The sequence below is a fragment of the Heterodontus francisci genome, chromosome 5, assembly GCF_036365525.1.
Source record: "Heterodontus francisci isolate sHetFra1 chromosome 5, sHetFra1.hap1, whole genome shotgun sequence".
Taxonomy (NCBI): Eukaryota; Metazoa; Chordata; class Chondrichthyes; order Heterodontiformes; family Heterodontidae; genus Heterodontus; species Heterodontus francisci.
This window is the reverse complement of record NC_090375.1, coordinates 29,226,027-29,252,737: the sequence shown is the minus strand read 5'-3', so window position 1 is coordinate 29,252,737 and position 26,711 is coordinate 29,226,027. Positions and strand designations below refer to the sequence as shown.

Genomic DNA, 26,711 nt, shown 5'->3' with positions numbered 1-26,711 from the left:
GAACACCACCACCTGAAAGATCCCTCCCAAACCATACACCATCCTAATTTGGAACTATATTGCCGTTACTTCACTGTCGCTGGATCAAAATCCTGGAACTTCCTCCCAAACAGCACTGTGGGTGTACCTACCCAACATGGACTGCAGTGGTTCAAGTAGTTGGGGCGGCACAGCAGCGAGCACTGCAGCCTCACAGCTCCAGCGACCCGGGTTCAGTTCTGGGTACTGCCTGTGTGGAGTTTGCAAGTACTCCCTGTGACCGCGTGGGTTTCCGCCGGGTGCTCCGGTTTCCTCCCACAGCCAAAGACTTGCAGGTTGATAGGTAAATTGCCCATTGTAAATTTCCCCTAGTGTACGTAGGTGGTAGCAGAATGGTGGGGATATGGTAGAGAATATGGGATTAATGTAGGATTAGCATAAATGGGTGGTTGATGGTCAGCACAGACTCGGTGGGCCGAAAGGCCTGTTTCAGTGCTGTATCTCTAAACTAAACTAAGAAGGTGGCTCACCACCACCTTCTCAAGGGCAATTAGGTATGGGCAATAAATGCTGTCCTAGCCAGCGACACCGAAATCCCATGAACAAAAAAAAAATGAGTGGTACAAAAGCGATAGATTGAGGGGGAGAGAGAGACAGAGAGAGGGGGGGGGTGGGGAGAGGGGAGAGAGAGGTACAGTGAAAATTCAGTAGAATTGTATAGGTTTGAAAGTTATAATTATGAAAGAGAGATTTCAGAATAGTTTCTCTCCCAACTCAAACAGAAAATAAAAGTCAAGGGCAATCCAACTTGTCAAAACTGTGAAAAGGTTTGGCAGGAGTAAATAGTGAAAGACTGTTTCCCATCAGTTGGCAAATTGAAAATAAGGGGGTGTAAACTTGGGATTCTAAGTAGCAGAATAAAGGGGAAATTAGAATTTATTTCAGAGTTTTATTAGAACATTGAATGTTCTACTACAGGAGGGTATTAAAACTAGAATTCCTTTACAAGGGAACGTAATAAGTATGTGAAAAAGACAATATAAAAAGGTGATGAAAAAAAGCAAGGGAATTGGATTAATACAGATAACTCTTTTTATTCATTCACGGGATGTGGTCGTCGCTGGCCAGGCCAGCATTTATTGCCCATCCCCAATTGCCGTTGAGAAGGTGGTGAGCTCCCTTCTTGAACCGCTGCAGTCCATGTGGGGTAGGTACACCCACAGTGCTGTTAGGAAGGGAGTTCCAGGATTTTGACCCAGTGACAGTAAAGGAACGGCGATGTGGTTCCAAGTCAGGATGGTGTGTGACTTGGAGGGGAACTTGCAGGTCGTGGTGTTCCCATGCATTTGCTCCTGTTGAAGAACTAGCACCAGCATGACTGGCCAAATTCCTTCAGTGCTGTAATCTTGAGGATTTATACTACAGCTGTAAATTTGCAGCAACGTACACTCCAAATCATCCTGTGTTACTCACTAATGGACAAAGTTAAAAATTATAATTTTCTGTCCACCACACAGATCCAGCTTGTGTAAACAGTCTGCTGTAAATCTCATACTAGATTTAACTTGGAGAACCATCAGTCCACAATTGAAGCGGGTACTGCATTGCCCAGAGGTTGCTTTCAGTGCAAACTCTGGGCAACAGTTCCCATCATTAACTTACATGACCAAAAAATGGCATTGTTACTTCAAGTGTCTTTAAGGATCAAGCAATTGAGTTGCTATTTTAACTGAGTAGTAAAGGAAAATAAGGCTGTTGTGAGTTTGTTCACGTAAATTCCGGAATAACTTGAGAGATGAATTAATTAGCTACATGGGAAAGCTTTTGATATTTTTTTTTAAAAATCAGTCCACTCAAGTCAACAATAAAGGAAAATTTAGGTCTTGGACAAAGCTATTGAATGTTCAAATATTTGCTGGGTTCAAGCACATACTCGGAAAGCTCAGCTCTGAAACGCCAATTCCTGCTGTTATCTGTTACCATAAATTCTTGGAGTTGAGAGAGGTACTCCCTTCTCTTTTCTGATTGAAGCAACTGTGGAACAAATAAAAACATGATCTGAAGGCAAACAGTTTTAAAAAGGATGATCTGCATTGAGAGTATACAGGATCAACAAGGCAACTGGCATAAATGTGACTACTACAAACTATATTAAGCCATATTTATATAGTCAAGCTTTCAGAATTAACTTTCAGAGCAGAATTTGTCAAGTATCAATGTTCACAACCACATCTGTGTCATAGTTAAATTTAGTGAGCTTTGTGCAATCATTGCACTGAGAGTGGAACACTTTTTCACCTTGGTGACCCAGTGTCCATGGCGAACACTTCCAGGTCAGGTAGAACATGTGCCAAATTTGGAATAAAGCTCCATTTAAGATACTCCAATCCAGCATTGACTCAATGTCAGACAGAACAACATCCTGTACTTCGGAAGTTCCAAGTTTTTCACATCCTACACTTCAGTCCTTATGGCTTCTTTTTCACCCATGGCCAGTTTTCTCCCCAAGTTCTCCCTTTTGGAAGGATTGGTTCCTTGCTCGGGGTACAGTTCTGAGAGCATTAGGAACTCTGATAACTCTGGACAACTGGCCATCGATGTATGGGCTTTCTCAATGAGTGTTGGGAGGCTGCTTGACATAGTAAGCAACGCTATTTTGTGACCACTCGCTGTACATATATGTGCAATATAAACAGGGGTGGCTACACAGAGATCAGGAGCAGGAACCGTGGTTGATAATCGCTTCTTTAAACAGGCAAACTGCAATGTCCGTACTGCCACCACAGGTCAAGATCTCTAATTCAGCAGACCAAGGATCAAACCTGTGACCTTCCCAGTCTTTATTACTCAACTACTTACTTGTTAAATTCACTGAGCTCCTTTTCTGGTCTCTCCGGCTGAAATTATCAATTTAGTATCAAATTATGATCAATTTTGTACTGTAGTCTTGTACCTATAAGGAAGACACTGTACAAACTAATTTCAGGAAGGATCCCTGCAGCTATAAAGAGAAGACTTCCATCCTTCCATATAGGCTGTAATTGAATCCAAGTCCCAGAAGTATAAGGCCAGAGTGCTAGAACCTTGCTCTTTGTAATCTCTTAACTCACAGGAGTTACAATCACTCCAATTCAGAAATTACCTTCAAGAAGTCATATAAGTGTTTCAGGACTCCTATCCGTACTTCATCAAGATCTTTTAAAAAACCATTAAAAACAGGAACCAGATCTGCTGCAGTCAGCTGGTCTCCGAGAATGACTGCCAGCTCATGAATAGAGAAGGCAAGAGTCCTTCGAACTTTCCACTAGAAAAAAGTAAAGCAGGAAAACTTAAACACAAGTAGGAGCAGACGTAGACCACATTGAGCTTGCTCCGTCATTCAATACGATCATGGCTGATCTTGGGCTTCAATTCCACTTTCCTGCCCGCTCCCCATATCCCTCGATTTCCTGCAAGACCAAAGATCCATCTATCCCAGTCTTAAATATATTCAACGATGGAGAATCCACAACCTTCTGGGGCAGAGAATTCCAAAAGATTCACAACCCTTTGAGTGAAGTAATTTCTCATCTCAGTCCTGAATGATTGGCCCCTTACCCTGAGACTGTGTTCCCGTGTTCTAGATTCCCTGACCAGTGGGAACAATCGCAGCTTCTACCCCATCAAGCCCTTTCAGAATCTTGTATGTCTTAATGAGGATCGCCTCTCATTCTTCTAAACTCCAGAGAATAGGTCTAATTTACTCAGCCTCACATCATAGGACAACCCCCAATTTTGGAACCAATTTAGTAAATCTTTGCTGCACTGCCTCCAGTGCAAGTATATCCTTCTTAAATGTGGACACCAAAACTGCACACAGTATTCCAGGTGCTGTCTCACCAAAGCCCTGTACAATTTTACTAAGACTCCTTTATTCCTGTACTCCAATCCCCTTGCAATAAAGGCCAATATTTGCCTTCCTAATAGCCTAAAGCAAAGTAAACAGACATTAACAGTACTAAACATTAACCAACATTTCTGCATTTGGGTTCCCTCAATAAATTGATCAATTTGGATGTTTGAAAAGTAAATGCTTACATTTTCTGCACTTAAATCAATGGTTTAATTGTTTCAACATTAGCAATGAATTTTGTTTTCATTCACTGTGAAAGATATCAGCGACAGAGATCGAAACTCTATTTCAACTTCCTACCTGGTATTAGCATCAAGTATTTCACATTATACTTATTTCACAAGTTATCACCACACTGAGCTATACACAGATCAATTTTTACTCAGGCTAAAGTATTACATTAGGGCAGAGATTTAAAACTGCACTGTTATACATTTTTGAGTTTTCCAACACTTCCTATATCTTTACTTTTCAATTTACTGCCAAAATTTTAGGCTGAAGGTTCACATACACCAGATACCTGGGATAGGCCGGGGAGGGGGGGGGGGGGGGGGTGGGGGGGTGGTGGTGGCGGCGGAGAGGGTTATCTTATGAAGAATGGTTGGATAGGTTGAGTCTGCATCCATTGAAGTTTAGAAGAATGAGGGGTGATCTTATTGAGACACAAGATCCTGAGGGGACTTGACAGGGTGGATGCTGAAAGGATGTTTTCCCTCGTCGAAGAGACGAGAACTAGGGGGCACAGTTCAAAAATAAGGGGTTGTCCATTTAAGACAGTGATGAGGAGAAATTTTTTTTCTGAGGGTCATTAAATATTTTTAAGGCAGAGGTAGATAAATTCTTGACCAACAATGGAATTAAAGGGCATCAGGAATAGGTAGGAAAATGGAGTTGAGACCACAATCACAAGAACATAAGAAATAGGGAGTAGGCCATTCAGCCCTTCGAGCCCGCTCTGCCATTCAAGGAGATCAGGGTTGATCAGCCATGATCTTATTAAATGGTGGTGCAGGCTTGAAGGGGCCAAATAGCCTACTCCTGCTCCTAGTTCGTATATAAAATCCAAATTCAGACAGACTGAATTATTTTTATATACAAAGCCAGCAGAGGGGAGACTTCAGCCCACCAATTTGACTTTGTATTCAAACCCAGGCCCCAGAAATGAAAAGCGAGTGTCTAACTCACTGCGCCACCCAATCCAAAATTAAATATTTTCCTTAATGTTACAATAGATCCTAAATCCAAAACACAACGCAAAAAATGCCCAAGTTTCAGTTTAAATTTAAAAACCTCATACTCACAGCTATTGTTGAACATCATTTTCAATTTATTTAATATGACATAACTGAATACTCTTAAAGGGGATATGTGTTAGAATATGGTTCCAAAAACAGTTGCAGCCTTCTGATACTTCTCCACTTTAGACTTCATGTGTGAGCATCAGCTGGGCACTGGACTGTGGAGGATATCATAGCCAAACCTAATTCTTCTCTGACCCAATGTCCAATCATTTTCACATCCCCAGGCACCGAGGCCATTTGCAATGCCCTAAAGTTATAAATGTCCACATCAAATGCCCAGGGTTATCCTGTTACTGTCAAGCTAGATGAGATGAAAAGAAAATTTTGATGACAAGCTTTTATCTGTATAAAAACAGCTGTCAATGTATAAGCATATCTAGCTATTTTCAGAAATGTATAATTACACTGAGTACCTGCATATCTGAGGCTAATGTTTCGTATGTATTTTTCAGACAGTGCCAGTTTTGCCTGCCCAACGTGAATGCCACACCAGGGAGACTGTAAGCACAGTGCTTTGCTATCTCTGTATCAACAGTCTGGGCACGTGAAGGATCGGTCATTGAAAGGTATTGATCCAGCAATGCTTGAGGGACAACATCCTGAAAATATTAAGCAAGAGAAAAAATTAAATCAAAAATCTTTAGATTTTATAATACAATATCAAAGTGCAATGAAGCTGCAAACAGTTATGTATACATTCACAATTTATACTACATTTCCACATTCACCCTATCCCTACCCTCACAAATCTCCCTTTAACATTCCTTTCCTGAAAGCAGTTACTCATACCCATGTTCAGCTCCCATTAGCTGCCTAGTACTTGACCTAGTTGACCAAGCTTTATACATGAAGTCAGATGGTGAGCATTAGTGGGCTATTTGACTATAGTGGCATGACAGCCAAACTTGATCTCATCTTCCAGAATGTGTAAACATGTACACTTCCCACACGAAGTATTGACAGTACTGTTCCCTAATCACTATCCAACCCAAGCCAAGAACACTGACTAACTCAGCAGTCTAGAAGTAAAACCCAGGGCCTTCATGATCCACCAAAAAAAACTTCAGAAAATTAAAAAGTTTTCTGAAGGATTAGTTGAAACATCTGTGGGGAAAGAAATCTAACTTTAATTTGTAATAAAATTCAAATTTCAAAAGGGATGCAGTGAATTATTTACTGTACCCACTCCATGGCTATCTACCTCAAAAAAAAACCTTGGAGTGGATATGACACATCCCTCTGTTACTTCCAGGAAACAACACAGGATTTTTTTTTAATGCGCATAAGAACTGTTCGTGGACTACTTTCAGAACATTTGAAACACTATGACTGGACTACTTCCCTGCTGAACAAATAAAACAGCTCATGTTTACAGATACAATTACAGAAGCAAGGCAGTATTGCGAAGCACCACTACAGAAAGACAAATTTCAAATTTGAGGGGTTTGACTTGTTGATTGGCATTCATGTTCCTTTCGATCTTGGATACGCCCAGCTAGTTGTTCTGGATAATGGTTTTATTTGACAGCGTATGTAGTTTGGGTAGTCATGGCAATGTATTGAATGAAAGTTACCTTCATAAACAAAATTAATTTTCTCAAAATGACTAGAGTGCTAGAAGACCAAGGCAAGCATTAAATCCAGTATTTGCTATTTATAAATAGTTATTCAGCAGGAATTGAGCACATGCTTAAAATGATTCCACTATGTCTCTGATTTCTATCCAGGGCTTTCAGTCAAACTGTCACATGAACCACAAGGCCGCACACAACACATTCTGACAGCCTCCCACTGCCACCCTGCCTGGAGAGATAAATTAAGGAGGCAAATCATGCTGGGATGTTCCTGCAACCACCTCCACCAGGGCACTGGCAAAATGCTAGGAGCAGGGAAGAGAAGAACATGGAGATAAAGAATTACAAGAAAAAAAACAAAAACACTACTTCTGTATTATTTTAGTGTATGGACATTATTCTACCTTGCTTTTTGCATGCTTGCTGAAAAATGAATACTAACTTTAAATAAACGCATGTGTGTACACAGTGGAAAATTTTCAGTTCGAATAAAAAAAAACTTGAGCAGTTACTATTCAAAAAATAGGATGTTTCACAGCTTACCACCCAATTTGTTCATAATTCCTAACATACCTTTTGAAAGGTGCTGAGCATGTTCAAATGACTAAAATAGGTGATTCATCACTTCTTGCAGATGTAAAAATTTGTCAGGATCAGAAACATGCCCAATTTTGTAGAAGTAATGTCCAGTGCTGGATGGAGGCGAGACATTATTTTTCAATAAACACTCGTGCAATGTCAGACTTTTTAAACCAATAAATGAAGCCCAACAACAAAACACAATAGGGCTTTACTCCAAAGAATATTCTCATTAACAAGGGCCTGTTCAAAGAATTGAAAAACGTTTTTTTTTTTTACCCTGCCAATTTCTTTCCTTTCTTCTTGAAAACATTAATTGTTTTGCTGGGTCTATGAGCTCCCTTTACAACCTCACCCAAGTGGTCACGTACACTTACAGCAAGGATTGCTGACAGCAATTGCTGATTTTTCACTCCCTTATCCAGGGACTTAGATTGATTGTAACGTCTCTATTTCTACCCCACCGGAAGTCATCTAACTCAGCACAGACCAGCGCCTGAATCTGAGACCTCACTGGTCTGTATGGCTGAGTTACTCAGTCAACTTGCAGAGCCAACAGTGAAGCCCAGAGTTAAGAGTTTTCCAAAGAAAAGTGTGAATTAGAAATTAGAATCTATAGCTAGCACAATTTCTTTAAAAATATTTTCTTCCTTCATTAGAATTATCTTTAATAGTAGCAAGAAGCACATAGATAATTAAACTGCACTTGTGCCACAACATGCACGTAAATTACTCTGGTACTCCTATCACAGATGAGAGTCTGTTAATGTAGTCTGAGGTATGCTGTATGAATTTTGTATTGATGGTCTTCATGACTGCTCCATTAATGGCTAAGTGTGTAAATGCACCACACAGTATGGCAAACAGACATGCTGATCCAAAACATTCAATCCTTAGTCTATGATGAGTTGGTTAATTTCGGTCAGGGCATCAATAAAGAAAATGCTGTTGTTCTCAGCTTCCCCCCAGTTCCGCAGGGTCAGGTGTGGAGTGGGGGGGGGGGCAGAGAAAAAAAAAAATCAGCTAAGATTCCAACACCCAAACTACTAACCAGTAATGCGGCTGGGAAGCGTGCATCTTAGGCAAGACCAAGACTGGTTTCAGATGTGATGCCTTCATGGTCAAAAAGCCTGCTGACTCATATTAAGAATTGTCACTTGGACAAGACAAGACTCACTACCTGTGGACCTTCAACTTACGATAAATGCTTTCTGGAGATGAGGGGAGAAAAGTGAATAAAAGATCTGTGTGTCCTCACAAGCCATATCACACCAATAACCGGACTAATTTCTGGATGAACGATGGCCCAAATAGCCTCTCATCCATAATTATTTGGCGATTATAAATTGTGTCAGGGAAGTTGCATAGAAAGAGATGCGCACATTACTATCAGGAAGGCATAAAATCTGACAGACAGGCAGTGATCCAAAACACTAAATTACGAGTGATGCAGCAATGTGCATCACACTGTACAATTGAAACAATGAAGAAATAAACCACTGAAGGTGACATTTCTGCCTCTCTCAAAAAGGAGTCAGAGGAGAAATGTGGGCTTTTGTAGTTAATTGTTTTGTTAAGAGTTTAGAAATAAGCAAAATGGCACTGAATTGGCATAGCTGTCAATACACGTTTCCTTATGAATCTGATGATTGTCTATGTAATTGGGGGAGAATGGCAAACTGGAATAAAATTGGTTAGAAGGGAGAAAACAGTAGGAGTTAATGGCTGTTTATAAAGAGTGTTTGAAAGCAGGTAGTGGTATCCTACAGGGTTCAATTTTGGGGGCACTTCTGTTTATGATTAATAATTTGGACATAGGTCTAGAGAAAGTGATGTAGAAGTGCGCAGAAGATAACAGAATAGGAGGCTTAATTACTTTCTTTTCATTCATTCATAGGATGAGAGCACCCTCATCAAGTCCAGCATTTATTGCCCATCCCTAACTGCCCTAGAGAATGGGGCGGTAACCCTCATTCTTGGACAATTAAAAAAGTATGTGCGGCCTAAGTATACCCACAGTGCTGCTAAGCAAGCAGTTTCACAATTTTAACAGTGAAAGAAGAGCAATATATTTCCAAGTTGGGACGATGTGTGATTTGGAGAAGAATGACAGGTGGTGGTGACCTTCTCGGCAGTAGAAGTTGTGGGCTTGGAGGGTGCTGTCGAAGGAGGCTTGATGAGTTGCTGCAGTGCATCTTGCAGATGGTACACACTGCAGCAAGGGTGCACCAGTGGTGGAGGGAGTCAATGTTTAAGGTGGTAGATGGAGTGCCACTCAAGCAGCCTGCTGTGTCTTGGATGGGGTCATTGAGTTGTTGGAGCTGCACTCATTCAGGCAAGTGCAGAGTATTTTATCACATTCCTGATTTGTGCCTTATAGGTGGTGGAAAGGCTCAAGGGTCAGCAGGTGATTTATTCGCTGCACAATACCTGGCCTCTGACCTGCTCTTGTAGCCACAGTATTTCATTAAGTCCAGTTAAGTTTCTGGTCAATGGTGATCCCCAAGATGATGGTGGGGGATTCAACAATCGTAATGCCATTGAATATCAAGGGGAGATGGTTAGATTCTCTCTTGTTCGAGGTGATGAATGCCTGGCACTTGTGTGGCATGAATGTTACTTGGCATTTATCAGCCCAAGCGTGAACGTTGCCCAGGCCTTACTGCACGTGGGTACGGAATTCAGAATCTGAGGATGCAAATGGAACTGAGCACTATGCAGTTATCAGCAAATATATCCTTATAATGCAGGGAAGGTCATTGACGAAGTTGCTGATGATGGTTGGGCCTAGGACCCTGCCTTGAGGAACACCTGCAGTGATGTCCTGGGACTGAGGTGATTGGTCCCCAACAACCACAAGCATCTTTCTTGCATTTTGGTTGAAAAAGCAACAGCAGCAATGAGACTGAGTGGAATTGGCTCAATGCTGTGGAAGAGTGGAGACATTTAGGACTATGGGTTCACAGGATATTAAAATAGATAGGAAAGCAGATTTTTTTTTTTAAAAAGTGTGAAACTTGAAGTGTTGATGTTCAAAGAGACTTGAGTGAGTTTGTACAAAGGAATGCAGAAAGTCTTCACAAAGCAGAGGGATGATGCAGACATAGTAAAAGAGGAGTGTGAAATATTAGATACGATTAGCATAATGAGGGGGGAAGTACTAGAGGGTCGGACATCCTTGAAAGTGGATAAATCGCCAGGGCTGGATGGATTTCATCCCAGGTTGTTAAAGGAAGCCAGGGAGGAAACCGCAGATGCACTGAAGATCTTCTTCAAATCCTCACTGGATACAGGCGAGGTGCAAGATTGGAGGTTTGCAAACGTTATACCGTTGTTTAAAAAGGGTGCGAGGGATAGGCTAAATAATTGTAGGCTAGTCAGTCTGACCTCGGTGGTGGGTAAATTATTAGAATCAATTCTGAGGAACAGGATAAACTGCCACTTAGAAAGGCACCGACTGATCAGGGATAGTCAGCATGGATTTGATAAGGGAAGGTCATGTCTTACTAATTTGATTGAATTCTTTGATGAAGCAAAACGGAGGATTGATGAGGGTAGTGCAGGAGATGTGGTCTACACGGATTTTAGCAAGGCATTTGACCAGGTCCCACATGGCAGACTGGTCAGTAAGATGAAAGCCCATGGGATAGAGGGGAACGTTGCAGGTTGGATCCAAAATTGGCTCAGTGCCAGGAAGCAAAGGTTGGTAGTCGACGGATGTTTTTGTGAATGAAATGCTGTTTCCAGTGGCGTTCCACAGGGCCCAGTGTTTGGTCCCTTGATGTTTGTGGTATATAAATGTGGGAGGCAAGATTGGGATATTTGCTGATGACACAAAAATTGGTCATGTAGTTGATAGTGAAGAGGATAGCTGTAGACTCCAGAATGATATCAATGGTTTGGCGGAGTGGGTGGGAAAGTGACAAATGGAATTCAATCCATAGAAGTGTGAGGTAATGCACTTGGGAAGGGCGAATAAAGCAAGGGAATACACAATAAATGGGAGGACAGAGAGGGGTTGAAGAAGTGAGAGACCTTGGAGTGCATGTGCACAGGTCCCTAAAAGGTGGCAGGACAGGTAGATAAAGTGGAGAAGGCGGCTTTCTTTTATTGGCCGAGGTATAGAATACAAAAGCAGGGATGTACAAAGAACAAAGAAAATTACAACACAGGAACAGGCCGATCCAGATCCTCCATCTAAACATGACGCCTATTTTCTAAAGGTCTGTATCTCTTTGCTTCCTGCCCATTCATGTATCTGTCTAGATACATCTTAAAAGACGCTATCGTGCCCGCGTCTACCACCTCCGCTGGCAACGCGTTCCAGGTACCCACAACCCTCTGTGTAAAGAACTTTCCACGCATATCCCCCCTAAACTTTTCCCCTTTCACTTTGAACTCGTGACCCCTAGTAATTGAATCCCCCACTCTGGGGAAAAAGCTTCTTGCTATCCACCCTGTCGATGCCCCTCATGAGTTTGTACACCTCAATCAGGTCCCCCCTCAACCTCCGTCTTTCTAATGAAAATAATCCTAATCTACTCAACCTCTCTTCATAGCTAGCGCCCTCCATACCAGGCAACATCCTGGTGAACCTCCTCTGCACCCTCTCCAAAGCATCCACATCCTTTTGGTAATGTGGCGACCAGAACTGCACGCAGTATTCCAAATGTGGCCGAACCAAAGTCCTATACAATTGTAACATGACCTGCCAACTCTTGTACTCAATACCCCATCCGATGAAGGAAAGCATGCCGTATGCCTTCTTGACCACTCTATTGACCTGCGTTGCCACCTTCAGGGAACAATGGACCTGAACACCCAAATCTCTCTGTACATCAACATTCCCCAGGACTTTTCCATTTACTGTATAGTTCACTCTTGAATTGGATCTTCCAAAATGCATCACCTCGCATTTGCCCTGATTGAACTCCATCTGCCATTTTTCTGCCCAACTCTCCAATCTATTTATATTCTGCTGTCCCCTTCACTATCTGCTACTCCACCAATCTTAGTGTCGTCTGCAAACTTGCTAATCAGACCACCTATACTTTCCTCCAAATCATTTATGTATATCACAGACAACAGTGGTCCCAGCACGGATCCCTGTGGAACACCACTGGTCACACGTCTCCATTTTGAGAAACTCCCTTCCACTGCTACTCTCTCTCTCCTGTTGCCCAGCCAGTTCTTTATCCATCTAGCTAGTACACCTTGGACCCCATGCGACTTCCCTTTCTCCATCAATCTACCATGGGGAACCTTATCAAACACCTTACTAAAGTCCATGTATATGACATCTACAGCCCTTCCCTCATCAATCAACTTTGTCACTTCCTCAAAGAATTCTATTAAGTTGGTAAGACATGATCTTCCCTGCACAAAACCATGTTGCCCATCACTGATAAGCCCATTTTCTTCCAAATGGGAATAGATCCTATCCCTCAGTATCTTCTCCAGCAGCTTCCCTACCACTGACGTCAGGCTCACCGGTCTATAATTACCTGGATTATCCCTGCTACCCTTCTTAAACAAGGGGACAACATGAGCAATTCTCCAGTCCTCCAGGACCTCACCCGTGTTTAAGGATGCTGCAAAGATATCTGTTAAGGCCCCAGTTATTTCCTCTCTCGCTTCCCACAGTAACCTGGGATAGATCCCATCCGGACCTGGGGACTTGTCCACCTTAATGCCTTTTAGAATACCCAACACTTCCTCCCTCCTTATGCCAACTTGACCTAGAGTAATCAAACATCTGTTCCTAACCTCAACATCCTTCATGTCCCTCTCCTCGGTGAATACCGATGCAAAGTTCTCGTTTAGAATCTCACCCGTTTTCTCTGACTCCACGCATAACTTTCCTCCTTTGTCCTTGAGTGGGCCAATCCTTTCTCTAGTTACCCTCTTGCTTCTTATATATGAATAAAAGGCTTTGGGATTTTCCTTAACCCTGTTTGCTAAAGATATTTCATGACCCCTTTTAGCCCTCTTAATTCCTCGTTTCAGATTGATCCTACATTCCCGATATTCTTTCAAAGCTTCGTCTTTCTTCAGCCACCTGGACCTTATGTATGCTTCCTTTTTCCTCTTAGCTAGTCTCACAGTTTCACCTGTCATCCATGGTTCCCTAATCTTGCCATTTCTATCCCTCATTTTCACAGGAACATGTCTCTCCTGCACGCTAATCAACCTCTCTTTAAAAGCCTCCCACATATCACATGTGGATTTACCTTCAAACAGCTGCTCCCAATCTACATTCCCCAGCTCCTGCCGAATTTTGGTATGGTTGGCCTTCCCCCAATTTAGCACTCTTCCTTTAGGACCACTCTCGTCTTTATCCATGAGTATTTTAAAGCTTACGGAATTGTGATCACTATTCCCAAAGTAGTCCCCTACTGAAACTTCAACCACCTGGCCGGGCTCATTCCCCAACACCAGGTCCAGTATGGCTCCTTCCCGAGTTGGACTATTTACATACTGCTCTAGAAAACCCTCCTGGATGCTCCTGACAAATTCTGCTCCATCTAGACCTCTAACACTACGTGAATCCCAGTCAATGTTGGGAAAATTAAAATCTCCTATCACCACCACCCTGTTGCTCCTACATCTTTCCATAATCTGTTTACATATTTGTACCTCTATCTCACGCTCGCTGTTGGGAGGACTGTAGTACAGCCCCAACATTGTTACCGCACCCTTCCTATTTCTGAGTTCTGCCCATATTGCCTCACTGCTCGAGTCCTCCATAGTGCCCTCCTTCAGCACAGCTGTGATATCCTCTTTGACCAGTAATGCAACTCCTCCACCCCTTTTACCTCCCTCTCTATCCCGCCTGAAGCATCGATATTCTGGGATATTTAGTTGCCAATCATGCCCTTCCCTCAACCAAGTCTCAGTAATAGCAATAACATGCTCCCAGGTACTAATCCAAGCCCTAAGTTCATCTGCCTTACCTACTACACTTCTTGCATTAAAACAAATGCACCTCAGACCACCAGTCCCTTTGCGTTCATCATCTGCTCCCTGCCTACTCTTCCCCTTAGTCACGCTGACTTTATTATCTAGTTCCTTACAGGCTTTAGTTACTACCTCCTTACTGTCCACGGACCTCCTCATTTGGTTCCCATCCCCCTGCCACATTAGTTTAAACCCTCCCCAACAGCGTTAGCAAAAGCACTCCCAAGGACATTGGTTCCAGTCCGGCCCAGGTGTAGACCGTCCAATTTGTAATAGTCCCACCTCCCCCATAACCGGTCCCAATGTCCCAAAAATCTGAACCCCTCCTTCCTGCACCATCTCTCAAGCCACGCATTCATCCTGACTATTCTTTCATTTCTACTCTGACTATCACGTGGCACTGGTAGCAATCCTGAGATTACTACCTCTGAGGTCCTACTTTTTAACTTGGCTCCTAACTCCCTAAATTCTGCTTGTAGGACCTCATCCCGTTTTTTTACCTATATCATTGGTGCCTATGTGCACAATGACAACTGGCTGTTCACCCTCCCCCTTCAGAATGTTCTGCAGCCGATCTGAGACATCCCTGACCCATGCACCTGGGAGGCAACATACCATTCGGGAGTCTCGTTTTCGACCACAGAACCGCCTATCTACTCCCCTTACAATCGAATCCCCGATGACTATAGCCCTTCCACTCTTTTTCCCGCCCTTCCGAACAGCAGAGCCAGCCACGGTGCCATGAACCTGGCTACTGCTGCCTTCCCCTGGTGAGCCATCTCCCTCAACAAAATGGTATACTTGTTTTGGAGGGAGATGACCGCAGGGGAATGGAATGCTGAAACTGTATAAAACGCTGGTTAGGCCACAGTTGGAGTATTGTGTGCAGTTCTGTTTGCCACATTATAGAAAGGACATAGCTGCTCTGGAGAGAGTGCAGAGGAGATTTATAAGAATGTTGCCAGGGCTTGAAAGTTGCAGCTATGAAGAAAGATTGGATAGGCTAGGGTTGTTTTCCTTAGAACAGAGGAGGCTGAGGGGGGACTTAATTGAGGTGTACAAAATTATGAGGGGCCTAGATAGACAGGAAGGACCAGTTTCCCCAAGGGGAGATCAATTACCAGGGGGCATGGATTTAAGGTGATTGGTAGAAGGATTAGAGGGGACATGAGGAAAAACTTTTTCACCCAGAGGGTGGTGGGTGTCTGGAATTCACTGCCAAGAATGGTGGTGGAGGCAGAAACGCCCACCAAAGGTGCATGTACATGCACCCGCACTTGAGGTGCTGTAACAGGCAAGGCTATGGACCAGGTACTAGAAGGTGGAATTAGACTAGGCAGCTAGTTTTTTTGGCCGGCACAGACAAGATGGGCTGCAATTGTTCTATGGTTGTTAGCGTGCAGGTACAGAAAGGAATTGGTATGTTGGCCTTTATTGCAAAGGGTTTAAGAGTACAGGAATAAGGAAGTATTACTACAATTGTACAGAGTTTTGGCGAGACCACATATGGAGTGCTATGTGCAGTTTTGGTCGCCACATTTAAGGAAGGATATACTTGCACTGCAGGCGGTGCAGTGAAGATTTGCTAAATTGGTCCCTGGGATGAGGGGGTTGTCCTAAGATGAGAGGCTGAGTAAATTGGGCCTATATTCTCTGGAGTTTAGAAGAATGAGAAGCGATCTCATTGAAACATACAAGATTCTGAATGGGCTGGATAGCTTAGACACAGAGATCGTTTCTGCTGGTCACAGTATCTAAAACACAGGGGCACAGTCTCAGGATAAGGGGACGAACATGGAGGACTGAGATGGAGAAATTACTTCATTCAAAGGGTTGTGAATCTTTGGAATTCTCTACCCCAGAGAGTTGTGGCTGCTCCACCATTGAATACATTTAAGGCCGAGATAGATAGAATTTTGGTCTCTCAGGGAATCAAGGGATATGGTGAGTGGGCAGGAAAGTGGAATTGAAGCTGAAGATCAGCCATGATTGTATTGAATGGTGGAGCAGGCTTGATGGACCATATGGTCTACTCCTGCTCCTATTTCTTGTGTTCTTGTAAAAGGTAGTGCTTCAGGTCATTGAGGCTGCAAAAATAAAGGTAATGGAAATAAATGCAAAACATTAAAAGGACATTCAGAGTACTGTGCAATAATGGACTCCATACTCTTGGAAGAATATTGAGGCTTTAGAGAGGGTTAATGCAGATACACCAAGATGCTGCCTGGTATTAAGGTGGCCTGGAAAATATGCGCTTTTTAGATCGAATAGGTTACTGTGCGATGCAACAGAATTATTTAAATTAGAAAAGGATGGGTAGAGAGAAGCAGATGGTTTTCAATAGTTGAGGGGGTCATAGAAGTGAATGCCACAGCCAAGCAACTCTTTTTGCATTTAATATTGTTTCAAAGGTTGATGGTTGAGACTGAAACTCACTAAACATTAGAATGAATGGTTGTATGAAGGAAAAGGGATTCAACACAATGGCGACATGGTAGGAAAATGTGATTCAAACTGTTTGTCCTCATGGAGGTTAAGCTCCAAAACAGACTAGTTTGAAGGACAGTGTACAATGTAACAGCTTGGCACAGGTAAAGAGCATCACAGGAAAAAATATAGCTCAGTTTGGAGACAACAGATTTGAACAGGGTCAGTAATATTCTTGATGTTTACAATCATGCAAGTCTACCTTAGCTTCTACTGATGAGAGCTGGAGCTATTTACATTAGTGAGAATGAAGTATACATAGTGTAACATTGTCACCTATTGGTGTGGTAGCACATGACACACAAGGAATGACATGGCAATAATTTTAGATATAAATTTAAAGCAAGCACCCAACATTTCTTCGGAATTGTCCAACAGATGCACATATATATTTACATAAGTGAGCGTTATGTATACGACCACAGAAATATAGCATGTTCTGTCTTTAACTAATAAAAATTGCCAGATGCATGTGTGTGTGAGACAGAGAGAGAGACAGAGAGAGAGACAGAGAGAGAGACAGAGAGAGAGACAGAGAGAGAGAGAGACAGAGAGAGAGAGAGACAGAGAGAGAGACACAGAGAGAGACAGCGACAGAGAGAGACAGCGAGAGAGAGACAGCGAGAGAGAGACAGCGAGAGAGAGACAGCGAGAGAGAGACAGCGAGAGAGAGACAGCGAGAGAGAGACAGCGAGAGAGAGACAGCGAGAGAGAGACAGCGAGAGAGAGACAGCGAGAGAGAGACAGCGAGAGAGAGACAGCGAGAGAGAGACAGCGAGAGAGAGACAGCGAGAGAGAGACAGCGAGAGAGAGACAGCGAGAGAGAGACAGCGAGAGAGAGAGAGAGAGAGAGAGAGAGAGAGAGAGAGAGAGAGAGACAGCGAGAGAGAGAGAGACAGCGAGAGAGAGAGAGAGACAGCGAGAGAGAGAGAGACAGCGAGAGAGAGAGAGACAGCGAGAGAGAGAGAGACAGCGAGAGAGAGAGAGACAGCGAGAGAGAGAGAGACAGCGAGAGAGAGAGAGACAGAGAGAGAGAGAGAGAGAGAGAGAGCGAGAGAGAGAGAGACAGCGAGAGAGAGAGAGACAGCGAGAGAGAGAGAGAGAGAGAGAGAGAGAGAGAGAGAGAGAGAGAGAGAGAGAGAGAGAGCGCAAGAATACTTGGGCTGGCCCAACGTAAAATTGAACATAGAAACAGGCCATTTGGCCCAATCATGTTGTAACTTCTACATATCTTTGCAACAGCTGCTGAGCAAGTTGCATCTGCACAGGTTGTTGTGATATACCTCCTAAGGTGGCAAGAAGGTGCGACCTTTGAATACTGAATATTGTATGCCAAACTAGATGAAAAATTAATGAAAATAATTTTAATAATTTAGTATCTCCTTCAGCATTACTGTAAGAAATTGGTAAACCTGTTGCTTTTAATTACCTGAATTTTAGATTTTTTATTGTCTTCAAAACTGCTTTGCCTCCGACATGAATTATCTTGGATAAACTGAAGCCTCCCTTCCAGGTTCTGTTGATGGAAGCAACACTGAATGAAACAAGTCTGACTTGAAACTGAATTCAACATGCTGTGTACATAAGCACAAAGGTTAACACAAGGCTGTGTTACAAAAGTCTGCAAGTGCTAAATCAAGCAGTTTAGTTTTAAATTTGTTTTATATAACCACTCAAATCAGAGGTATACCCATTCCTTGCTCTCAGTAGGACCTGAGTTACCCGTTTACCTAAGAAGTGAGGAGTGATTCAAAGTTCCACAAAATCAGAATGTAAAAGTTACATAAAGGTTACAAGCAAGCATTTTACAACAAGATGGCTACATTTTGCCCCTTTTTAAAACAGTGGGTAAGGGGTATTGTTTATCAGATGCGATCCGCATACATTGTATTAGAATGCAAAACCGTTGCATTTTATTGAGCTTAAATTACAAGCTTTAACAAATTTAAACTTTCAATAAAGTGCATTTAAAAAGTGAAAGCTGTAAACATTAAAAAGGATAACTATTAAAAAAAAAGGTTTCTTCATTACCTTCCACCCCACTTTGCATTCATTGCAACAGCACTTGATGTAAGAATGGTCGACAACTCAATGGTCCAACATTACTACTGCGTGCTGCAGGTTCAGCCCAATTTCATCCCCAAGAACATAAGAAAGAGCTGCCATTCTGTAAGATCACGGCTGATCTTCGACATGAACTCCATTTTCCCACCCAATTGCCAAATTTCTTGATTCCCTTAGAACCCAAAAATCTACCTCAGTCTTGAATATACTCCATGACTAGGCAACCACAGTGGGAAGGAGGAAGAGAATTCCAAAGATTCACAACCATCTGAGTAAAGAAATTACTCTTCATCTCAGTACTAGGCACCAGAAACGACAACAGCAAACCCAGCCCTGTCGACCTTGCAAAGTCCTCCTTACTAACATCTGGGGGCTTGTGCCAAAGTTGGGAGAGCTGTCCCACAGACCAGTCAAGCAACAGCCTGACATAGTCATACTCACCGAATCATACCTTACAGATAATGTCCCAGACACTGCAACCACTATCCCTGGGTATGTCCTGTCCCACCGGCAGGACAGACCCAGCAGAGGTGGTGGGACAGTGGTCTACAGTAGGGAGGGAGTTGCCCTGGGAGTCCTCAACATCGACTCCGGACTATATGAAGTCTCACGGCATCAGGTCAAACATGGACAAAGTAACCTCCTATTGATTACCACCTACCGCCCTACCTCAGCTGATGACTCCGTACTCCTCCATGCTGAACACCACTTGGAGGAAGCACGGAGGGTGGCAAGGGCACAAAATGTACTCTGGGTGGGGGACTTCAATGTCCATCAAGAGTGGCTCGGTAGCACCACTACTGACCGAGCTGGCAGAGTACTAAAGGACATAGCTGCTAGACTGGGTCTGCGGCAGGTGGTGGGGAACCAACACGAGGGAAAAACATACTCGACCTTGTCCTCAACAATCTGCCTGCCGCAGATGCTTCTGTCCATGGCTGTATTGGTAGGAGTGACCACTGCACAGTCCTTGTGGAGACGAAGTCCCGCCTTCACGTTGAGGATACCATCCATCGTGTTGTGTGGCATTATCACCGTGCTAAATGGGATAGATTTCGAACAGATCTGCAATGCAAAACTGGGCATCCATGAGGCGCTGTAGGCCATCAGCAGCAGCAGAATTGTACTCAACCACAATCTGCAACCTCATGGCCCGACATATCCCACACTCTACCATTACCATCAAGCCAGCAGACCAACCCTGGTTCAATGAAGAGTGCAGGAGGGCATTCCAGGAGCAGCACCAGGCATACCTCAAAATGAGGTGTCAACCTGGTGAAGCTACAACCCAGGACTACTTGCATGCCAAACTGCATAAGCAGCATGCAATAGACAGAGCTAAGCGATCCCATAACCAATGGATCAGATCTAAGCTCTGCAGTCCTGCCACATCCAGTCGTGAATGGTGGTGGACAATTAAACAACTAACTGGAGGAGGTGGCTCCACAAATACCCCCATCCTCAATGATGGGGGAGCCCAGCTCATCAGTGTGAAAGATAAGGCAGAAGATAAAGCAGATATGCAACAATCTTCCGCCAGAAGTGCCGAATTGATGATCCATCTCGGGCCCCTCCTGAAGTCCCCAGCATTACAGATGCCAGACTTCAGCCAATTCGATTCACTCCGCGTGATATCAAGGAACGACTGAAGGCACTGGATACTGCAAAAGCTATGGGCCCTGACAATATTCCGGCAATAGTACTGAAGACCTGTGCTCCAGAACTTGCCACACCCTTACCCAAGTTGTTCCAGTACAGCTACAACACTGGCATCTACCCGGCAATGTGGAAAATTGCCCAGGTATGTCCTGTACACAAAAAGCAGGACAAGTCCAACCCGGCCAATTACCGCCCCATCAGCCTACTCTCAATCATCAGTAAAGTGATGGAAGGTGTCATCAACAGTGCCATCAAGCAGCACTTGCTTAGCAATAACCTGCTCAGTGACACTCAGTTTGGGTTCTGCCAGGGCCACTCAGCTCCTGACCTCACTACAGCCTTGGTTCAAACATGGAGAAAAGAGCTGAACTCAAGAGGTGAGGTGAGATATCAAGGTAGCATTTGACAGAGTATGGCATCAAGGAGCCCTAGCAAAACTGGAGTCAATGGGAATCAAGGGGAAAACCCTCTGCTGGTTGGAGTCATAGCTAGCGCAAAGGAAGATGGTTGTGGTTGTTGGAGGTCAATCATCTGAGCTCCAGGACATCACTGCAGGAGTTCCTCAGGGTAGTGTCCCAGGCCCAACCATCTTCAGCTGCTTCATCAATGACCTTCCTTCAATCATAAAGTCAGAAGTGGGGATGTTCGCTGATGATTGCGCAACGTTTAGCACCATTCCTGACTCCTCGGATACTGAAGCAGTCCGTGTAGAAATGCAGCAAGACCTGGACAATATCCAGGCTTGGGCTGATAAGTGGCAAGTAACATTCGCGCCACACAAGTGCCGGGCAATGACCATCTCCAACAAGAGAGAATCTAAACATCTCCCCTTGACATTCAAAGGCATTACCATCGCTGAATCCCCCACTATCAACATCCTTGGGGCTACCATTGACCAGAAACTGAACTGGAGTAGCCATATAAATACCGTGGCTAGAAGAGGTCAGAGGCTAGGAATCCTGCAGCGAGTAACTCACCTCCTGACTCCCCAAAGCCTGTCCACCATCTACAAGGCACAAGTCAGGAGTGTGATGGAATACTCTCCACTTGCCTGGATGGGTGCAGCTCCAACAACACTCAAGAAGCTCGACACCATCCAGGACAAAGCAGTCCGCTTGATTGGCACACCATCCACAAACATTCACTCCCTCCACCACCGACGCACAGTGGCAGCAGTGTGTACCATCTACAAGATGCACTGCAGCAATGCATCAAGGCTCCTAAGACAGCACCTTCCAAACCCGTGACCTCTACCACCTCGAAGGACAAGAGCAGCAGATGCATGGGAACACCACCACCTGCAAGTTCCCGTCCAAGTCACACACCATCCTGACTTGGAACTATAATCGCCGTTCCTTCACTGTCGCTGGGTCAAAATCCTGGAACTCCCTTCCTAAGCACTGTGGGTGTACCTACCTGACGGACTGCAGCAGTTCAAAAAGGCAGCTCACCACCACCTTCTCAAGGGCAATTAGGGATGGGCAATAAATGCTGGCCTGGCCAGTGATGCCCACATCCCATGAATGAATAAAAAAGAACTAAATGGCTACCCCCCTTATCCTGAGATAATGCCCCTAGATGCAGCCAAAGGAACAGCTTCTCCGCAGAGAAGAATAAACTCATGAAGGCACCTAAGCAGGCCATGCTGGCTCTCTGTAGAACAATCCAACCAGTCCCATCCCCCAACTCAATCCACACAGATTATGACAGGTTTAGATATGGTAGAGAAAGAAAGAAACTGATAGTACAAGGATGAGGGGACACAGATTTAAGGTTTTGGACAAGAGATGCAGTGAGGATCTGAGGAAGAACTTGTTTATGCAGCAAGTGATAATGACCTCTATCCCCACAGCCCTGCAAGTTTATTTCCCTCAAATGCCCATCCAATTTCCTTTTGAAACCATTCATGGTCTCCGCTTCCACACCCTCATAGGCAATGAGTTCCAGGTCACTATCACTTGCTGCGTAAACAAGTTCTTCCTCGTATCCTCACTGCATCTCTTGTCCAAAACCTTAGATCTGTGCCCCCTTAGCCTTGTATTATCAGCTTCTTTCTTTCTCTAACTTATCTAAACCTGTCATAATCTTGTACACCTCTATTGAATCTTCCCTCAATTTCCTTTGCTCGAAAGAGAACTTCAGCTTCTCCAACCTAACATTGCAAGTAAAATCCCTCATCCCTGGAACCATTCTGGAAAATCTCCTCTGCACTCTCTCAAGTTCCCTCACATCCTTCCCAAAGTGTGACAACCAGAACTGGAAGCAATACTCCAGTTGGGGTCGAGCCAGAGCTTGATAAAATCTTCAGCATAACTTCCCTGCTTTTGTATTAAATACCTCTAGTTATGAGGGCTGCTGTGCTAACTATTCTATCAGTCTGTCCTGCCACCTTCAAAGAACCATGCATATGAACCGTGTATCACTCTTCAGAACTGTGCCACTGAAGTCTATATTGCCTCTCCCTATCCCTTCTGCCAAAATGCATCACTTAACACTTAAATTTCTTCTGCCACATGACTGCCCATCCTACTAGTCTACGCCCTCTTGCAGTCAACTGGTATCATCCTCACTGTCTGCCGTACCTCCAAGTTCAGTATCATCGGCAAATTTTGAAATGTACTCTGTATTCCAATATCAGTCATTTACATGTATCAAAAAGCAGTGGTGCCAGCCCTGACTCTTGGGGAACACCACTTTCAACCATCTTCCAGTCTGAAAAACAACCATTTACCACGACTCCAAGCTGACAATAGGACTCTCCTATTCCATGAGCCTCAATTATGTTAACCAGCCTTTTATGCAGTCATTCATCAAACACATTCTTAAAATCTGTATAGACAACATCCATTGCTTTCGCTTCATCAACCTTCTCTGTTACTTAATCAAAAAATTCAGTTAAATTAGTCAAGCACCATCTGCCCTTTACAAATTCTTGCCAGCTCTCCTTAATTAACTCAAACCTCTCCAAGTGCCAGTTGATTTTTCCTGTTTATTGTGTCTAAAAGCTTAACCCACCACTGATTTTAAACCAACCAGCCTGTTTTTGCCACTCTTGAATCCTCTGGCACCTACCCTGAATCCAGGGAAGATTGGAATATTATGGCAAGCCCTGCTGCTATCTCCACTCCCAATTCTTTTAGCTATCTAGGGTGCAAGCCACCTGGAACAGGTGACTTAAACATTCCATGCCTAGCCAGCCTTTCCAGTACATCCATCCTTTTAATTTTCAATCCATGACCTCTACCATCTCTGCTTCTACAGATATTTTGTCAGCATCCTCTTCCTTCGTAAACTTGATACAAACTTGATTCAGCATTCTAGCTTTGACTTGCACTTCGAAACATATATCACCCTGTTTGTCTCAAATAGGCCCCACCCCACCTCTTATTATTCACATGGCGTACATGATTTTTGGGTTCCCTTTTATGTTGACTGCCATTCTATTCATATTCTCTCTTTGCTAGTCTTATTTTCTGCTTCACTTCCCCTCTCAATTTATATTATATTTGGCCTGGTCCTCGCTTGAAAAGTTCACTTCATATCATGCATACTTGTTTCCATTTCAACATATTCTCCATCTCACTCATCATCCAAGGAGCCCTGGCTTTGTTTCCCTTATCTTTTGTACTTGTTGGAATATACCTAGCCTGTACGTGAAACATGTCCTCCTTAAAGATCACCTGTTGTCCCGTTACAGTTTTTCTTGTCAATCTTTGGTCCCATTTTACTTGGCCTAGATCCCCTCTCATCCCACTGAATTTAGCCTTCCTCCAATTCAGCAGTTCTACTTCAGATTGTTCCTTGCTCTTCTCCATTACTAACCTAAACCTTAGGATTCGATGATCACTCTTACACAAGTGCTCCTCCAGAGACACTAGGTCCACTTGTTTCACCAGATCCAGCAATGCCTTGTTCCAAGGTGGATCGAGAACATTCTGGTCAAAGGAGCTCTCCTGAATACATATCAGAATTTCCTCCCCCTCCTTACCCTTTACTCTAACACTCCCCCTATTTCACCACTCCATAGCTCTTGCACATTTTCGTGATTTTCCTGCAGATTTGCTCCTCAATCTCACTAGTTAGAGGCCTATAGAGAATACTTCCAGTAAAGTGATCATACCCTTTTTGCTTCTCAAGTTTAACTAAATGGATCTGTCCTTGCCTCAAGGACATCCTCTCTTTCCAACATTACGTCTTCCCTAATCAGAACTGCCACCCATCTCCCTTTTTTTCCTTTCTTAACTTTTCTGAACACCTTGTATTCTTGAATGTTAAGTGCCCAGTCCTCACTACTTTTGAGCCACGTTTCCGTTATTGCCACATCATATTCCGACACGGCAATTTGTATTTACAGCCCACTAATCTTATTCACTATACTTTGTGCATTTACATACGTGCATTCTAAATCTGTCTGTTTTCCTTGCAGTCCTTCTTAGCCGCCTCATATCGCATATAGTACATCGTCCTTCTGTTGTACTATCCAACACTCTCCTTTATGCACCTTATTCCTCTTTATTTCTATATGCTGGAATCCATCCCCCTGCCAATTTAGTTTAAACCCTCCCCAACCACACTAGTGAACCTCCACGTGAGGACATTGGTCTCAGTTCTGTTGTGGTGTAACCAGCCTCTTTTGAATAGATGCCTCTTACCCCAGAATTGGTCCCAATGTCCCAAAAATCTGAAGCCCTCCCTCCTGCACCATGCTTCAAGCCACACATTGATCCTTATCTTCCTATTTCTACTCTCGCTAGCACGTGGCATTGGGAGTAATCCAGAGATTATTACCTGCAAGGTCCTACTTCTTAACTTCCTCCCGCGCTCTTGAAAAGCTGACTGGAGGATCTGAATACCTGCTCTCCTTCTCTGTCGTTGGCATCTATGTGTACCACAACTTGTATCTCACTCCCTTCCTCTAGCAAAATCTTCTGCACCCCTTCAGTGATGTCCTTTACCCTGGCACCAGGGATGCAACGCACCATGTGGTTACAGAAATGCCAGTCTGTCCCACTAACTATGGAATCTCCTCTAATGTGTGCATTTCTACTCTTTGCTGTTCCCTTATGTGCAGTCTCTTGCCCACTAGTGCTATGGTCTGGACTTCACGTCAAGGTGTTGTCACTCTCAAAGTCTCCAAAGCGGAGTACCTGTTTGACAGTGGCTCGAAGACTCCTGCACCTCCCGTCTCTTCCTACTCCTTCTGATGGGACACCCATCTGCCATCCTGAACTCCCACTGCCAGTGAGGTGACTCATTCTCCCTGAAGTTCTGTAGTGACTCCAGCTGCCTCTCAAGCTCGGAAATAGTGAGCTTGAGCTCAAGCAGCTGAAAAGACTTCCTACATACATGATCCCTCAAGACACATAAAATGGATTAAGTTCCCACATGATGCAGGAATTCCAAGCGACAGGTGCCAGGTCCCCAGCCATGATCTAAAAAAATCTCAATTCCCTCCTTTAAAATCTTGTTAGTACCTTGTCTAAACTAATACTAATTGATGCCTCTAGACCTGCTCTGTGCTAATACTATTAATTCACTTCTTATACTTAGCCCGATTGAAATTTTATTAGTTTAACTTGTTATCTATAAATTTAATACAGTACTTTGTTTCCCATTCCTAGAATCAACCCCATCAAGCCCTCTGCAGAATTTTCTACATTTCAATAACATCCCCTCTCATTCTTCTTAACTTCAGAGAGAACAGACCTATTCTACTCAATTTTGCCTCATAGGACCATGCTCTCATTCAAGAAATCAATCTAGTGAACCTTTGTTGCAACCCCTCTAAGGCTTCTTTAGGTACAGTACATGGTACTCCAGGCATGATCTCATCAAAGCCATGTACAACTGCAGCAAGACTTCCTTATTCTTGTTCTCCAACCCCCTTGCAATAAAGTCCAACATACCATTTGCCTTCCTAATTGATTGCATGTTAACTGTGTTTCATGTACAAGGATACCCAAATTTGAGTATTGCTGAAAACATACATTTTGTCAAAGCTTTTCGTCTTGCACTCATCAGTAAAATTCACTAGAATACCAATGTAAAGGAAGCAACAAATCTATACTGTATGATGAGGGAGTGCTGATTGGTTGGCAAGTGGACTTGTGGCAAGTGGCAAGTACAGAGGTTGCCATGGAGAATGCACCAGTTTATGGTGACTGACAGTTAACTGCCAAGCTTTGTTTGAAATTTAAAACAGGCAGCTTGACTGCCCCG

General features: G+C 43.6%; 1 protein-coding gene across 8 annotated transcripts in view; it reads right to left on the bottom strand.

Moving 5' to 3' along the window:
- The window catches only part of ppp4r1 (protein phosphatase 4, regulatory subunit 1), a 112,069-nt gene that overhangs the window by 7,957 nt on the left and 77,401 nt on the right, over nt 1-26,711 (bottom strand). For all 8 annotated transcript variants that reach the window (XM_068031242.1, XM_068031247.1, XM_068031243.1 and 5 more), the window contains 4 exons: nt 18,199-18,285; nt 5,586-5,771; nt 3,122-3,283; nt 1,913-2,013 (listed from right to left, as the gene is read on the bottom strand). In XM_068031242.1, the coding sequence (XP_067887343.1) occupies nt 1,913-2,013; nt 3,122-3,283; nt 5,586-5,771; nt 18,199-18,285 (536 nt within the window). The remainder of the gene's footprint in view (nt 1-1,912; nt 2,014-3,121; nt 3,284-5,585; nt 5,772-18,198; nt 18,286-26,711) is intronic.